General features: G+C 55.3%; 1 protein-coding gene across 1 annotated transcript in view; it reads right to left on the reverse strand.

The window, feature by feature from the left end:
• Positions 1-18,234, reverse strand: part of F5Z01DRAFT_726188 (uncharacterized protein) — a gene marked incomplete at its 5' end in the record, with an annotated part of 44,070 nt that overhangs the window by 18,138 nt on the left and 7,698 nt on the right. Inside the window, one exon of the mRNA XM_046266652.1 lies at positions 1-18,148. This exon is cut by the window's left edge and continues 18,138 nt beyond it. Coding sequence (XP_046116750.1) covers positions 1-18,148 — 18,148 coding nt within the window. The remainder of the gene's footprint in view (positions 18,149-18,234) is intronic.

Genomic DNA, 18,234 nt, shown 5'->3' on the forward strand with positions numbered 1-18,234 from the left:
TTTGAGATTGGCACTCAATGGGATCGTGTTGTCGGGCACGTGGATTTCACCCCCCTCGCCTTCTTCGACAGGCACATTGAAGCTCATAAAGCCCACAAGTATGTCCCGACCACCAATGTTGACCACATCAGCTGCAGCGTATTCGGTGTTGGCGAGTGAAAGCTGGATGTTGTACTCGATCTCACCAAGCTCAATACGATACCCGCGAAGCTTGACTTGGGTATCGCGACGGCCAAGGTATTCGATGGTGCCATCAGCATTGTAGCGGGCGAGGTCACCCGACTTGTGGAACTTGATCGGGCTGCTGGTCTCGACAGCAGGGAGGAAATCGACATGGCGGATAAAGGAGGCGTTGGTCCTCTCCGGATCATTGAGATAGCCGCGAGCCATGTTCCTCTGGATAAGGATCTCGCCAACGCATCCAATGGGCGTCAGCTTGTTATAGTCATCCGTCTCCACGATCCACATGTTCCCCGTGAACGCCGTTCCGACGTTGGTTGGTTGCTCGTTTGGTGACTCGTACTCATGCGAGCCGATGAAGATTGACACCTCGGAAGGACCGTAGGCGTTGATGACGCGCGCACGAGGCTGCCATGTCTGAAGAGCGTCTTTTGTCGGGGCCTCACCCACCAACATGAGCATGTCGATAGTGGGAACCTCGGTTGGATCAATAGTCTTGAGGAATGACGAGGTCAGCATCGCCGTGTTTACGTTGGCCTCGTTGATAAAGCCAGTGAGGCCCTCGAGTCGTTGCTGGTCGGTAGGTGTGCATATGGTACCGCCAAAGACCAAGGTTTCGAGCATCTCGGATAAGCTAACGTCGAAGACGTAACTAGAGAATTGCAGCACACGGCTGGAAGGGCTCATGTGGTAGGCGCGTCCATAGCCAAGGACGCTGCCGCAAAGAGCGGAATGCTCGACAACAATAGCCTTTGGCTTGCCCGTGGAGCCGGAGGTGAAGAGTACATAGGCCGCGTTGGACGACGCAACCTTTGCTGGCGGCTGGGCGAGCTCATCTATTGTCTGAGCAATGCGGGAGATTAGGTCCGAATCCAGTACCACAAGATGAGATACTAGATCGGAACATTTCTCGGCTGTAGTGGGAGAGACCAGCAAGACCTCGGCCTTGGTCTCGCCAACGATCTGCTGCCGACGACCCTTGGGGTGCGAGGGGTCGAGGGGGACAAATATGCCACCGGCCTTGAGGATGGCAAGCACCGCTACTATCGTCCATCTGCTCTTTTCGAAGCAATAGGGGACCATCGTCTCGACCTTGACACCCATCTGCGCAAGATAGATAGCCAACTGAGTGGACAGTCGATCAAGCTCGGCATATGTGAAGGACCCTTCGCTGGAGAAGACAGCCTGGTGGTGAGGTTGCTCGGCCGCCTTCTTCGAAATCAGATCATGGATACAAGCGTCAACAACTTCTGGCACATCCCTGTTGAAGCTCATGGCGCGCTCCAGATCCCAGGGACCAGCCACGGTGACAAAATGGAGCGGCTGATCTGTCTGGGCGATGAGTTGCGAGACGACGTGGTTGAATTGGCGACTAAGGGCATCTATTTGCGCCTCGGTGATAACATCGGTTCGGTAAGAGCACAAAAGCTCGACACCCTCGTCGTAGACCAGTGCGTCGATGACGAGGGGATATGTAAAGTATCCCTCGAGTGAGGACTCGATGGACAGCTTCTCAATGTCCGACGTCAGGACAGCGTCCGGGTTGACATCGGTATCCAGCTTCTGCATGGGCTGGATGACGAGCAACGAGGAAAAGTCGCAGACCTCCCTCGCTGTCTCGCTGATTTGCATGATGCGCCTGACACCAAACTGCTCATGGGGAATCATGTCAGACGCTTGTTTCTGGATAGCCTTGAGGAAGCTCGAGATCGTTTTCGTTTGATCCAAGCGAACGCGAACAGGGACAGTGGCGACGGCCGGGCCAACGACGGTCTCGAGCCCGGGAACAGGGGCTTGTCGACCGGAGACTGTAGTGCCAAAAGTTACGTCGTCTTGGTCTGAGTAGCGTCCAAGCAGAATGGCCCAAGCAGCGCGGATGACGGAAGCCTTAGTGATAGAATTGTTGCCACGCTTCGGGAAGTTGATGTCGCGTCGCAGAATGCTAACCTTCTTCTCTCCTTGACCGGGCACTGGGTTGGTAGGAGGGAAGGTTGCCTGCTTAGCGCCCTCGAGCTGGGCGGCCCAGAACTCGCGAGCGGCGTCCTGATCCTGGTTGACGACGTACTCGATAAAGGAGGCATATGGCTGTAGTTCAATGGTTTCCTCACCAGCATAGGCGCTCTCGAGGGTCGACATGTTGACAACCAGCGAGAAACCATCAGACACAGCGTGATGAAGAACGAGGACGAAGTAGTACTCGCCGGATTGGTCGTGGAAGAGGGCGTATCTGCACAGCGGGGTGCCATAACGCATCTCAAGGCTCTCCGTCTTTTTCAGGTAGGACTTCACGTCCATGCCCTCAGTGGCCTCCCACCTAAAGTCAGGCTTAAGGAGGACTTGGTAGAAAGAGCCGCCAACGTCCACAATGCGGGTACGCAGGTTGCCACAGATCTCAACAGTGCGCTTCCAAGCCTTCTTGAAGCGAGAAGGATCAATGTTGGAGCCTAGCTTGTAAACGTGCTTGCCAATGTACGAGCCGGGATCCTTGACAGCGAGCGCCATCAAGCCTTCCTGGACAGACGTGCACGGGTAAGCGTCCTCGATTTGCTGGCCGGGTTCAAGCATGCACTGTTTGCGGACTTCATCGCCCACGACGAGCTCGCGGTGCTTGTCGGCAACAAGCTCGAAAGGAGAGACTTGATAGTCCTCGTAGTCTGTGCCCGTAGCTTTGGTCGCGACAGCTGAGAGGCGGGGGTCGCTAAAGATATCTTGCACGGTGATAGCAAGTCCTTGCTTACGGCCCTCGGAGACAAGTGACATGGCGGTAATAGAGTCTCCGCCGAGACCCATGAAGCTGTCGTCACGACCAATGGACTCGGTGGGTAGTTGAAGGATCTTGGACCAGAGGATTTGCATCTGCTTCTCAGCCTTTGTCTCGGGGGCACGCTTCTTGCCGCTGATGAGAGCATATTGATGCAGCTCTTCCTTGGAGAGCGTCTTGATATGCTGTCCCAAAGCCTTCCGATCGAGCTTGGCAGAGGTGTTGAAGGGCATGTAGTTACACGGGACAAAGAGGGACGGAACCATGTAGCTTGGCAGGGCCACCTTCAGCTCACCCACCATCGTGACCAATTGACCCTCGAGTTCGGGGGTGATTGATCCAAACATATCCCTCATGGCGGGATCGAGGTCAACTCCGGCAGTCCTGTTGTCCTCGTTGAAGGAAAAGTAAGTGACGAGGTTGGTGCCGGTCTCGTTGCGTAGCACATCGACAATGACAGTCTCGACCCCAGGCAGGGTGCGCAGGACGTTGTGTTCAACTTCACCGAGCTCGACACGCAGACCTCGGATCTTGACCTGCGTATCCTTACGGCTGGCATATTCCAGCGTGCCATCAGCGTTGAAGTAGCAAAGATCACCCGACCGGTAGAAACGACGGAAGCCCCATTCGTCTTGTCGAGGTGCCCAGGCAGGGAGGTCATTCTTGTAGAAATCGGCCGTCTTGTCGGGCGCGGCGAGATACTCGCGAGATGTTGTTGGGCCCTGGATCACGACCTCTCCAATCGTGCCGATAGGCGCCAGCTTGTGGTAGTCGTCGGGGTCAACAATGTATAGATAGCTGCCGATGGGTGTGCCGATTGTGCTGGATGATTCGTGAGGCGATGTGTACTCGTGCAGCGATGAGAAGATACAGGTCTCCGCAGGGCCCCATCCATTGAAGAATCGAACCTTTCCAAACCAGCTGTCGAACACATCACGAGACACGGCCTCGCCGGCTAGCACGAGCTTCTGAACGCATGGTACTTCTGTTGGTTTGATCGTTCTTGCAAGTGCCGGCGTGAGTATAAGGGTATTGATCTTGTGGTCACGGATGAAGCCACGAATATCGTTGCTGCGCACCTCGTCGGACGGGACGAACAACGTTGCGCCTGTTGTCAGTGCTGGAAACATCTCCACAATCGACATGTCAAAGACATTGGAGGCAAATTGCAGGAAAGTCGAGTTGGCATCGCAGCCGAGCCTCGGAATGATGTTGGCCATGGCCGTGCTCAGATTACGATGCTCCATCACGAAGCCCTTGGGTACACCAGTAGAACCAGACGTGAACAGAATGTATGCCACGTCCTCAGGGGTGACAGCCGTCTCGGGGTTCTCCCCAGGCCGGTTCAAGTCGCCGACGAGAGATGCATTGACAACGACCACGTTTGGAACCAGCTTCTCAAAGGCGGCCGCGTGTAGATGAGAGGACAAGGCCACCTTGGCTTGGGTCTGGGACGTAATCTGCTCCTTACGGTGCTGAGGGTGTCTCGGGTCGATTGGGGCCCACGCAGCTCCGGCTTTGTTGACGGCGAGCAATGCAACGATGTACCAGACAGACTTCTCGAAGAGTAGATGCACAATATCGCCCACCTTGACGTTGTGCTTGTTGATGAGGTAATTTGCGAGTCGGTTGGCAGCATTGTTGAGCTGTCTGTAGGTCAACTGGGCATCCCAGCCGTGGACAGCAATGGTGTCAGGGCGCTCTTCTGCTTGACGAGCCACGAAATTATGAATGCAGTCTTCGACAATGGTGGGATCGCTGCCGCGGTACTGCATGGCACGTTCGACATCGTAGTCAGATGTCATGACCAGGTCGCGCAGTGGCGTGTTGTCCTGCTTCAGCAGACTGTTGACAATCTTCTCATATTGATGAGCCATGGCCTGCATCTGTGGCTCCTTGAGAATCGAAGCATCCCAGATGAGGAAGAGTTCGAGCTTGTTGTCTGCGAGCGCTCCCTGCATGACCAATGGGTAGGAGAAGAAGCCTTGCATCGACTCTTCGATGGAGCTGCTGTCAGATCGCCCAGGCAGCAACAGATCATTGTCAGTGCTGCTGCTGAGTCCCATTTGCTGCAACGGTTGGATGACCATTAGAGAAGTGAAGTCACACGCTTCCTTGCAATCTGGTCCAAGCCTGGCAATGTTCTGCAGTCCAAGTTGCTCGTGGGCAATCATGGCCGAGGCTTGATTCTGAACGTCCTGGAGGAAGTTCTTGACAGTCTGGTTCGGGTTGAAGCGCATGCGAATAGGGATTGTCGCAATCATGGCGCCAGGCATGGCACCCAGGCCGGGCACAGGTGCGTTACGCCCAGATACCGTGGCGCCAAAGGTAACATCGTCAGTATCGCTGTACTTGGCCAGGACAATAGCCCAGGCAGCGCGGAGGATCGATGCCTTTGTGATCGAAGTGCCTGTGGACTCTGGCAGCTGGATCATCTTGGTCAGGTAGCGTGTGGCACCATCCTTGGCTGCGCTGCGACGGGGCGGGAATGAAGTTCGCTGGGCCCCGCGAAGCTGTTGCTTCCAGTAGTCGCCAGCCTTCTCCAGATCGATCTTGATGGTGTAGGCAATGAAGCCCGAATAAGGCCTCAGTGGTGGGAGCTCGGCATCACCATACACCTGGTACACGGTCTCGAGGACGATGCGCATGCTCCATCCATCGAAAACGGTGTGGTGACTGAGCCAGAGGAAAGAGTAGCTCCCATCCTTTTCAAATCCGATGCTGAAGCGGTTGAGACGGGTCGCAAAGGTCATGCGGGCGTTGGATGCGTCCACGAGCAGCTCATCAAGAGATTTGTGTTCATTGTTGTCGTCCCACATGAAGTCATTTCCAATCACAGCTTGGACTGGCACGTCATCCATCTCAACAATGCGCGTGCGGAGGTTGGCGCAAAGTTCGACAGTGCGCTCCCAGGCGGCCTTGAAGCGCTCAATATCAACGGCCGGGTTGAGGCGGAAGGCATGTTTGGCGATGTATGAACCAGGCTGTTTGACAGCCAAGGCGATCAACCCGGTCTGAAGAGGCGCACATGGGTAGGCATCCTCGACATGCTGGCTGTCCTCGAGATCGCAGAGAGCAGCGATCACATTCTTGATGTCTTCGGGATCGCCTTCGAGGAGCTCAAACGGACCAACATTGTAGGAGGGGCCGTCCTCAGCATTGGTGGCCGAAGCAGCCAACGATGACAAACGAGCGTCTTCAAATATGTTGGCGACCGTGATACCAATGCCAGCGTTCTGCGCGGCGGAGACAAGCTTGATAGCGGTGATCGAGTCACCACCAATTTGTAGGAAGCTGTCACTCTTGCCAATCTCCTCTTCAGAAATGCTTAGGATCTGAGCCCAGACCTTGCGGAGGGCAAATTCTATGTCGGTTGTCGGCTCAATCTTTTGGCGGCTGACGCCTGCGTAGGTAGCTAGCTCCTCGGACGAAAGACCCTGGGCAGTCTCGCGAAGCAGCTTGCGATCCATCTTCATCGCGCTGACAAAAGGCATGGCACTAACGGGCAGGAATAGAGTGGGCACCATGAACGCAGGGAGGATGGTCCTGAGCTCCTCGGAGACTGCCATGATGGTTTGCTGCAGGTCATCGTCCATGGTAATGAAAAAGTCATCGCCCTCAACCTTCTTGTTGGCGAAGCTGATGAAGGCAGTCAGGGTCTCGCGTGATTCAGAGCGGAGCACGTCGATAGCCACATGCTCGACAGCTTCGGACACTCTCTTGACAGCATACTCAATCTCGCCAGGCTCCATGCGTTGACCGCGAATCTTGATTTGTGCGTCCTTTCGTCCAAGGTACTCGAGGGTGCCGCCAGGCTGATAGCGGACGAGGTCGCCCGTCTTGTAGAAACGGGACGATTGAGGAGTAGGGAGCCAGTCGACCTTGTCGAGGAATGATTGTGCTGTGAGCTCCTCATTGTTTGCGTAGCCGCGTGCGATGGCATAACCTTGCACGACAAGCTCACCAACACAGCCGACGGGCGCGATGCGGTTGTGATTGTCAGGTTCTACAATCCAGGTGGCGTTGTTGGCACCACGACCAATTGTTCCTGGGGCTTCGGTCTTTGACTGGAAGTCGTGTGTGCAGCAGTAGATACATGCTTCAGCTGGTCCGTAACCGTTGATGAGCTCCACGTGGTCGAACCACATGGCCAAGGTGTCCTTGGTGGGTGCCTCGCCACCAACAATCAGCTTTTTCAGTCCAGGGACACTAGCCGGAGAGATGGTTCGTGCAAACGAGGGCGTCAACATGGCTGTGTTGACCTTGGCCTTGTTGATAAAGTCAACAGTACCCTGAAGACGCTCAGTCTCATTGGGCACACAGACTGTGCCTCCGTGGACGAGCGTGCTGAAGATTTCACCCAAGCTGACGTCGAAAACGTAGTTGGAAAACTGCAGCACGCGAGAGGAGTCATCCAGCCTATATGTCTTGCCGTGACCCATGACACTGCTGGAGCTGAGGGCTTGGTGCTCCATGACCACACCCTTGGGCTTGCCGGTGGAACCAGAAGTGAAGAGAATGTAAGCAGCAGAGTCGGGGCCAACGTGTGGCAGAACTGAGGATGAGCTTTTGAACGAAGTAAAAGATTCGGCACTGAGCTCAATGACGTTGTCCACCAGGCCCTTACAAGACTCCGCGGTGGAGGGTGATGCGATCATAAAGTCAGCCCCTACCTCGTAGGCCAGGTCCTGACGACGGCCAACTGGGTGTTGAGGATCGAGGGGAACAAATGCGCCGCCCGCTTTCATGATGGCGATCATCGCGACGATAGCCCAGACAGACTTCTCGTAGCAGATGGGGACAGCCATCTCAACTTCCAAGCCAAGACTGACCAAGTGCGCAGCCAGTTGTGAGGAATATTTGTCCAGCTCGGCAAAGGTGAGTGTTACCTCTGAAGAGAAAATGGCCTCATGGTCAGGCGAAGACGCAGCTTTCTCGGCGATGAGTTCATGGCTCAGAGAATCCACCAGAGTGGGATTTTGGTTCCACGCCATGGCTTTCTCCAAGTCCCAAGGACCAGATACAGAGATGTCCTGAACAGAAGCGCTGGCCCCCGTGACAAGCTGGTTGATGACATGACTCAGCTGTTGCGAAATGGCTTCCAGACGAGCTTCTTCGACCACATTGGCATGATAGCTGTAGTACAAATCAACGTGGTCATCAGCGACTTGCGCCTGTACCACGAGAGGATACGAGAAATAGCCTCCAAGAGCCTCGCCGACCTCATACTTGTCCGCATGGGGAGGTGCGACAATAGACTCCTTGTTCTCTTCAAAGAATTGTTGAGCGGGCTGGATTAGCAACAGACTAGAAAAGTCACATGCTTCCTTGGCTTCTGGTGAGAGCTTTGAGATGTTTTGCAAGCCAAACTGCTCGAATTGAACCATGTCGAGGGCCTGTGTCTGGATCCCCTGAAGGTAAGACTCGACCGACTGCTGCCCGTCGAGTTGAACACGAACAGGGACTGTGGCGAGCACAGGGCCGGGAATTGTCTCCATGCCTGGCACAGGAGCCTGGCGACCCGACACGGTAGCACCAAACGTAACATCATTGGTGTCAGAATGGCGAGCTAGGACAAGTGCCCAGGCCGCCCTGATGACAGAGGCCTTGGTCACAGAGGACTTCTCAGACTCGGGGAAGGCGATCGTCTTGCGAAGCAATTTGTTCTCGTTGGTGGCAATGTTGTGGACTGTAGGAGGGAATGAAGCCCTCTTGGCGTCCTCAAGCTGCGCCCTCCAATAGCTGCTGGCCTCGTCGTGGTCAATGCTGGTGACAAACTTGATGAAGCTGGCGAAAGGACGCAGGGTCGGCATTTCCATCTCCTGGTACGCCGATGTCAGAGCATCAAGGACGATGCGAATGCACCAGCCGTCAAACGTGGCGTGGTGCACAGTCCACACCAGGAACGTGTTCTCATCATCTTCTTGAACAAGTGCGAAGCGGCTGAGAGGAGTTCCATACCCCATTTTGATCTTGGATGAGGCTTGGACGGTGGTGCTGAGGTCCAGACCGGTGGTATCCTCCCATTCCACCTTGCCGTTCAGGGTAACCTGGTACGAAGTGCCGTCGATGGAGATAATCCTGGTACGCAGATTGGTACAATTTTGCACAGTGACCTCCCAAGCAGCTTTGAAGCGGCCAATGTCGATGTGAGGCGAAACCTGAAGAACTTGCTTGGCAATGTAGGAACCGGGCTGCTTGACCGCGAGGGCGAGGAGACCTTCCTGCAACTTGGTGCAAGGGTAGATATCCTCGATGACATCGCCACCCTGAAGCATGCATTGCTTACGGGCTTCAACCTGGATGATATCGAGCTGGTCTTGGGGTAGCAGACTGAATGGTTCCACCTCATATGATTCGGTCTCCTCTGCCGAAGTGGCTGCGGCAGCCATGGACGAAAGTCGAGGGTCTTGGAAAATAAGATCAACACTCAGGACAATCCCCTTCTCGTGAGCCGCAGAGACGAGGCGGATGGCGCTGATGGAGTCGCCGCCGGCACGCAAAAAGTTGTCGCTGCGGCCGATATCCTCAGCCTTGATGTTCAGCACCTGCGCCCACAGGTCGCGCAGCTTGAACTCCAGATCCGTGGCAGGGGGCTCGGATTCGCCGCCTCCGGGAGAGAACTTGAGCTTGTCTTTTGTGGGTGCAGCATGGGCAATGCTGCAAAGTTGTCGACGATTGATCTTTCCAGACGTCGACCTTGCGGGCGTGCCCTCAAAGATGAGATACATGCCAGGCATCATGTACGCCGCCAAGGACATGCCCAATGAGTTATCAAGGTGAGAGATGAGTTTTCGCATCTCATCAGTCACGTCCTCGGCCAGCTTGACTTCAGGAGCCTCTGAGCTGGGCCCACTGGTGTACCAGAGCAGTGCAGCCATGACATCGTCACCACTCTCAGTTTTGACAATGTCGGTGATGGCTGCCATGTTTTCGGGAAGGAATTGTTCGATGCGCGACTCGATCTCTCCCAGCTCGATACGCTGGCCATGTAACTTGACTTGTGTATCCTTGCGGCCCATGTAGTCAAAGGTACCATCGTCGTTACGGCGGACCAAGTCACCGGTGCAGTACGCTTTGCGAGGCATGTCACCTGGCAACCAGTCGACGTCGTGTAGCCAGGCAGCGTTAGCGCTCTCATCGGCATTGATGTAGCCACGGGCGAGGAGGGGGCCCTGGATCATGAGCTCGCCGACACAACCCACGGGCACGAGCTCGCGTGGGTTTTCTGGATCAACTACCCAAAAGGCAGAGGACAAGGGGGTACCGATATTACTAGGCTTTCCAACCTTGCCGACGTTTGGACGCCAAGCACAGATAGAAGCCTCCGCGGGGCCATAGAGACCATGAAGTTCTGCATGATCCTGCCAAAGGTCAATGACCTTCTTTGTGACAACCTCGCCGCCAAGACCGAGCTTCTTCATAGAGGGTGTCTCAATCGGGTTGATAAGACTGGCCACTGTGGGGGTCAAGAAGGCCCAGTTAGCCTTCATGCGGTTGATGGCGCCAGCTATATCGTTGTAACGCTCATAATCCGACGGGATGCAAATGCAGGCACCGCGCGACAAGGTCACGAGTACGTCCATGATACCGACATCAAATGTGTAGTTGGAGTAAGCAAAGACGCGGGTACCGGGGCCAATGCCCTGGCAGACACCATAGCCGTCGGATGAAGACGCAATGGCGCCGTGTTCGTGGATCATGCCCTTGGGCTTGCCCGTAGATCCAGAAGTGAAGATGACAAAGGACGGGTCGCTGGGCTCGGTGATGGGTGCAATAGAAGAACGAGGAACGGGCAAACTAGCCAGGTACCCGACATCAACCTCCAGGGTGCTGATGCCCATATCCTTGATAGATTCGTGTGTCGAAGGCGCACACAGGATCAGCTCCGCCTTGGTGTCCTCGATGATGCCTTGAAGGCGTGCTGTAGGCGCCTTGGGGTCGAGAGGCACAAAGGCACCACCTGCGATCTGAATGGCAATCATCGAAACAACGGCCCAGGTGGACTTGGGGAAGCAGACAGGGACAATATCGCCGGGTCCAATACCCTGCTGCTGCAGCTTCGCCGCAAGTCGTGAAGCATATTTGCCCAGGTCATCATAGGAAATGTCACCATCCCACGAAACAACAGCGGGGGCATCCGGTTGGAGACGAACGTGCTCTTCAATCATCCAGTGGATACAAGAGTTGCTGGGGCCCTTGAGTTTCGTGCTGCGAAGGGCATGCTTCTTCTCCCACGGGCCGATGAGGGACAGATCGTTGACGAGATTGGCCCTCTTGGCAAACAACTGCTGCATAACATGGTCAAGCTGGTTGGCGATAGCTTGAACCTCTTTCGTGGGCATGACGTTCTTGTCGTGGAAGAAGCGAATCTCCACGTGGTCGTCATACATGAGCGAGAGGAGCACAAGAGGATAGTTGAAGTATTTGTTCATCTCCTGCTCGGTCATCTCAGTGCCATCTTGGCCGTCCATGATGACAGCGTCTGACATGTTCTCCAGGTATTGTCGGGGTTGGATGACCAGTAGTGTCGTAAAGTCACAGCATTCGCGAGCTGACTTGCTGATCTTGGCGATATTCTGCAGACCGAGCTGCTCGTAAGCGACCATCTCGGAAGCCTGGGTTTGGACGCCTTGGAGCAGCTCGTCAACAGGAGCATCGCGCTTCAGCTGGATGCGGACAGGGACAGTTGCAATGACTGGACCGGGCATGTCTTGAAGCCCTTCGACTGCCGCATTACGGCCCGACACGGTGGCACCAAAGGTGACATCGTCAGTGTTGCAATGGCGAGCGAGAACGACGGACCACGCTGCGCGCAGGATGGTGGCCTTTGTGATCGAGCCCTCCATTCGCGAAGGTGCCGGGATCTTCTTGTTGACAACTCGATAATCGACGTCTTTCTTGCCACCGGTTGTGGGCGGATAGGAGGGCTTCGAACCGCCTTCAAGTTGCTCTTTCCAGAAGGTGTTTGCCGCATCTTCATCAATGGAGAAGGCGTATTTGATGAATCCGGCGTAAGGCGAGAGCTCTGGAAGATCCTGTTCGTAGTAGGCTTGGTGCAGTGTCTTCAAAGCAATCTGGACACACCAGCCATCGACGATAGAGTGGTGAGTGATCCAAACGAAGTAGTTCTCGCCGGTTGGGGGTGTCACGATGGCATAGCGGCACAGCCTGGATCCGTAAGCCATTTTATAGGTCTGGGAAACCTTGATGAATGCGTCGAGGTCCATCCCGCACGTGTCTTCCCAAGAGACTTCATCCTTGACCAGCACTTGAACAGAGTGCTTCTTGGAAGGAATAATGCGAGTGCGCAGGTTACCACACGCTCGGACAGTACGCTCCCAAGCCTTCATCCAGCGCTGAATGTCCATGTGGCCAGGGATCTGGAAGAAGTATTTTGTGATGTAGGACCCTGGCTGCTTGACGGCAACAGCCATGAGACCCTCTTGGAGAGGTGAGCATGGGTAGGCGTCTTCAATCTCGGCCTCCTTGGGCAGTCCGCACTGGGACCGCAGCGAGTCGCCAAAGACCACTTTGCGATCATCCTCGGACAGCAAGTCAAATGGTCGAACTCTGGAGTCGTCAGCAGAAGGCAAAGGGGCCTCCGTCGCGGCTGCTGCCACGGCTGATAGACGAGGATCGCGGAAAATGTCGTTGACCTTGACCACGAGACCCCGGTTGCGTGCGGCGGTCATTAAGTGAATTGCAGCAATAGAATCACCGCCGATGCCAAGGAACGAGTCATCGCGACCGATTGATTCGGGTGACACGCGGAGGACGCCGGCCCAGATCTTCTGCATGCGACGCTCCATTTCCGACTCGGGCGCCTTCTTCTCGGAGTTCTGAAGGCCATAGGCGTTCAATTGCTCCTGCGTCAGTTCCGCGGTCTTGCTGCGGAGGGTCTTGCGATCCAACTTGGTAGATGTGATAAAGGGCATCCACTTGCAAGGAACAAACAATGCGGGAATCATATACCGAGGCAGGTTCACGCTGAGGACAGCGACGAGAGCACTGACGCGGGACTGGAGGTCACCTTCGAGTGGCATGAACATGTCATCCCCAGCGTCGGCTTGGCCAGCGGTGCGAGAGTCGTTGTTGAAGGCGAAGTACGCTACAAGGGTTGACCCCTTGTCGTTCTTCAGCACGTCAACAGCCACCTGTTTGGCGCCCCCCAAAGTTGTTTGGATGTGATGTTCGACCTCGCCAAGCTCGATACGAAGACCTCGAATTTTGACCTGCGTGTCCTTGCGTGAACCAAAGCGGATGGTACCGTCAGGGTTGTAGCTACATAGATCGCCAGACTTAAAGAACCTATTCCAGGGGCGAGTATCGCGCTCGGGGGCCCAGTCAGGTAAGTCAGTCATAGTGACGGCTTCCGTTCGTTCGCGGTCAGCGAGGTATTCGCGAAGGATGTTGGGCCCCTGAATGACAACTTCGCCCTCAGTGCCGATGGGCGCAAGCTTGGTAGGGTCGTCGGGATCAACAATCCAGCAGTAGCCACCGATCGGCCGGCCGACGGTAAGGGGTGATTCGTCAGCTGATGTCCACTCGTGTAGTGTAGCGAAGACACAAGTCTCAGCCGGACCCCAACCGTTGAACATGCGAACACCATGTCCGAACCACTGGTCAAAGACATCCTTTGGCACGGCCTCGCCCGCAAACACCAAAAGGTTGACCTGGGGCACGTCGGCGGGCTTGATGGTACGTGCAAACGCGGGCGTCATGTAAAGGGCATTGATATCCATCTCGTTGATGAATTCAATGAGTCCGTTCATCCTGGTGTCTTCGTTGGGCACGCAGACAGTACCGCCGTACATGAGGGGAGCAAAGTCTTCGCCAATGGTCATGTCAAAGACATAGGACGCAAAGTCCAGGACATTGACCTTGGGCGAGAGACCAATGCGGGCATTAGCATGCCTCATGGACGTGCAGACGCTGATATGCTCCATAACGAGACCCTTGGGGGTACCGGTACTGCCAGAAGTGAAGAGAACGTAAGCTGCGTGGCGAGGTGTGATTTCAACATCGGGACCCTTGTCGGTGTCCATACCAGACTCGACGAGCTGCGAATCCAGGGCCTCATCAACACCAATAACAGTGAAGAACAGCTTCTTGCACTTGTCGACGTGGTTCACTGAGGCCAGGCAGATCTTCGCCTTGGTCTGGTCAGCAACCTGTTTGTGACGCTGTGAAGGCTGCGAGGGCTCGAGAGGCACCCAAGCTGATCCAGTCTTGTTGGTAGCCAATGTGGCGACGTAGAACCAAGCCGAATGGTCAAAGCAGACGTGAATCAGGTCGCCGCTCTTGACGCCGTAGTCGTTGACAAGGTGGTTGGCGAGTCGGTTGGCGTGCTGGATCAAGTCCCGGTAGGTGAGACGGTAGTCCCATCCACGAACAGCAATAGCATCGGGCCTGATATTAGCTTGCTCCTCGATGACATCGTGGAGACAGGTGTGCCAGATGTCAGGCTTTTCGGCGTTCCACCGGACAGCCTGCAGTCTGTCCCATTGGGAAGCGACGTCTATCGCGCCGAGTGGTTTCGGTCGAGGAGACAGTAACTGGTGAACAACACCTTCAAACTGGTACGAGAGGGCGGACAGCTGCTCATGGGTGGTCACGTTGGCATCATAGGTGAGGGCCAGCTCGACCTGATCCTCGAGAAGAATGCACTGGAGGACAAGAGGGTAGCTGAAGTAGCCCGACATGGCCTCCTCAGGCTTGAACTTGCCTTCGTCGACGGTGAAGAGCTCCGCCTCGCTCCCTGCAGAAGCCAGACCCATCTGCTGGAAGGGCTGCACGACGACCAAGGAGGAGAAGCGAGTGGCCTCTGCGATATCCGGATGGATCTTGGAGATGTTCTGAAGACCGAACTGCTCAAACTCGACCATCTCAGACGCCTGCATCTGGATCGATTGCAAGAAGTCTGGTACAAGCGTGTTCCTGTCCATCCGGATGCGAACAGGGACAGTGGCAATGGTCGGGCCTGTCATCTCCGTGAGACCGGGAACAGATGCATTTCGGCCTGACACAGTGGCACCAAAGGTCACATCGGTCGAGTCACTGTATCTCCCAAGGACAATGGCCCATGCAGCACGCAAGATAGTCGCGCGGGTGATCGAGGAGTTGCCCATGTAGTTGAAGTCAAACTTGCGACTCAGGATGCGTGTCTTGGATTTGTTCTCGGCAACGGGAGCCTTCAAAGGTGGGAACGTGGCCCTTCGAGCGCCCGTGAGTTGCTTCTTCCAGAAGTCGGCGGCAGCACCCTGATCAATGCGGTGCACATACTTGACGAACGAGGCATATCGGTTGAAATCGTAAACCTCCTCGCCCGCGTAACCCTGGCGAAGAGCGTTGAAAATCAGACCCAGAGTCCAGCCGTCGAAGATAGCGTGATGGATGATGATGCCAAAATAGTAGGAGCCATCATCCTCTTTGAAGAGTGCGTAACGGCACAGGGGAGAGCCCAAAGTGATATCGGTCGCGGCGGCCTCAGCCATCAGCGATCGCATGTCGTGAGCACGAGTACTCTCCCAAGATGAGTACTTGATGACAGTTTGCAGGATCTGGTCCCCGACACGGACAATACGGGTGCGCAAGTTTGTGCTTATCTCAACGACGTGCTCCCATGCCTGCTTGAATCTGGCAATGTCTACATCGCTTGAGAGGCGGTAAACTTCCTTGGCCAAGTACGATCCGGGTTGTTTGATAGCGAGAGCCATCAGACCCTCCTGGAGACTTGTGCAGGGGAAGATGTCCTCAATGGCGTCCTTGGACGTGAGGCCGCATTGATCCTGAACAGCAGACTTGATGTCCTCAATCTCAGCCTCGGGAAGTAATGAGAAGGGCGTCGTCTCTAGGGTCTCGGCATCTTCGTCTTCGACTTGAGCCACGGCTGCCATTTCGGACAATCGGGAATCCTTGAAGATGGCGCCCACAGTCAGCCTGATTCCGCTCTGCTGAGCGAGAGTCACGAGCTTGATAGCGCTGATGGAATCACCGCCTAGTCGGAGGAAGCTATCGTGCTTTCCAATAGTCTCAGCCTCGACACCAAGAATGTCAGCCCAGAGATCGCGTAGACGAAGTTCCATGGGTTCGGTGGGAGGTACGCTGTCCATGGCGCCGGGAGCAAACCTCGAGCGCTTGTGAGGTGGCACAGCGCGACCAGCAGCGGCGAGTTGTCGGCGGTTGACCTTGCCGGAGGTGAGCTGCACTGGTTTGCCTTTGAAAATTGGGTAGCTCGTGGGCATCATGTGGGCAGGTAAGACGGTGCTGAGCGCATTGTCGACTCGAGAGATCAACGCCTGCTTGTCGCTGGATACATCTTCGAATACCGTGAGCTCTTGGTCTTTCGAGCCAGAGGTGTACCACAGAAGCGCCATGAGGATATCGTCAACGATCTCGACAATAGCGTCCATGCCCTCAGGTAACTGGGTGTGAATCCTGGACTCGATCTCGCCGAGCTCGACACGTTGACCGTGAAGCTTGACCTGGGTATCTTTCCGGCCCATGTAATCAAAGGTGCCATCTTCGTTACGACGAACGAGATCGCCAGTCTGATAAGCTCGCTTGCTACCAGACACAGGGAGCCAATAAGCATTCTCAATCCAGACACTGTTCGTCTTGTCGTCAACGTTTAAATAGCCACGAGCCAGGGTAGGACCTTGAATAAGCAACTCTCCAATGCAGCCAACAGGAACAAGTTCCTTCACGTTGTCAGGTTCGACAACCCAGAAGGCAGACAGCAGGGGCATGCCGAGGTTGCTTGGCTTGCCGACCTTTCCTACGTCCTTTCGCCAGGCGCAGATAGATGCCTCAGCGGGACCGTAGAGGCCGTGGAGCTCAGCATGACCAGACCATTGCTCGACAACCTTCTTTGTAACGGCTTCGCCACCCAGCCCCAGTGTCTTGAGTGTTGGGACATCAGCGGGCTTGAGAAGGCTGGCCACGGTAGGGGTCAAGAAAGCCCAATTGGCCTTGGTCGAGTTAATTGCCCCGGCAATGTTGTTGTGGCGGTCATGGTCAGAAGGCACGCAGACCGTTCCACCTCGGGCAAGGGTGACCAAAACATCGAGGACGCCTACGTCAAATGTGTAGGCCGAGAAGGCGAAAACGCGCGAGCCAGGACCGATTCCAGGTGTCACGCCGTACCCATTGACAGATGAGCAGATAGCACGATGCTCAATCACCATTCCCTTTGGCTTTCCGGTGGAACCAGAGGTAAAGATCACAAATGATGCATTGTCGGGCTTGACAGCTGTAGCAACGGAGCTGACGTCGGGCAGTGATTTGAGGATAGACTCGTCCAAGACGAACGTGTCGACCTGGACATCTCTCATGGCATCTTTGCAGGACGGGGCAACGATGACTAGCTTGGACATAGTATCGTCAATGATACCCTGGAGACGAGCAGTCGGGGCCATTGGGTCCAGAGGAACAAAGGCACCTCCAGCCATCTCGATGGCCACCATGGTCACGACAGCCCATGCCGATTTTGGAAAGCATAACGGAATAAGAGACTCGGGACCGACACCGAGCGATTGGAGTTTGGCAGCCAAGCGAGATGCGTAAATGCCAAGCTGCTTGTAAGACAAGTCGGCATCCCAGGAAGCGACGGCTTCAGCTTCGGGCTGCCTCTCAATTTGCTGCTCGATAAGCCAGTGAGTGCAAGACTCTGTAGCATCGGCAACCTTGCTGGACTCTTCAGCGTGGTGCAGGTCCCACGGACCGACGAGAGAGATATCGCCAAGTTTGGAAGACTGGTGCTTGAGCAGTTGCTGGACAACATGATCCAATTGCTCGGCAACTGCTTCGATTTGGTTCACTGACAGCGCATCGGTGTTGTGGAAAAAGCGGATCTCGATGTGGTCGTCGTAAATCAAAGAAAGCAGAACAAGAGGATAGTTGAAGTAGTGCTTCATCTGCTCCTCCGTCATGGCATACTGGTCCTGACCGAACACAATGACGGCATCAGCTGGCGCCTCGTCCATGTTATCCATGAACTGACGCGGCTGAATGACGACGAGGGACGAGAAGTCACAGGCTTCCTTGGCCGTGTTGCTCACACGGGAAATGTTGCTCAAGCCGTATTGTTCGTAGGCAACCATGTCAGAAGCCTGCTTCTGCACATCCGAAAGGAATTCAGCCACGGGCTTCTGACGATCTGTGTTCACACGAACTGGAACCGTAGCGATAGCCGGGCCGGTCATGCTATTCACGCCAGTGACGGGGGCGTTGCGACCAGAGACGGTTGCGCCAAAGGTGATATCGTCACCACCGTTGTGACGCGCCAATAC

This window comes from Emericellopsis atlantica, assembly GCF_019669845.1.
Source record: "Emericellopsis atlantica unplaced genomic scaffold F5Z01scaffold_19, whole genome shotgun sequence".
Lineage (NCBI taxonomy): Eukaryota > Fungi > Ascomycota > Sordariomycetes > Hypocreales > Bionectriaceae > Emericellopsis > Emericellopsis atlantica.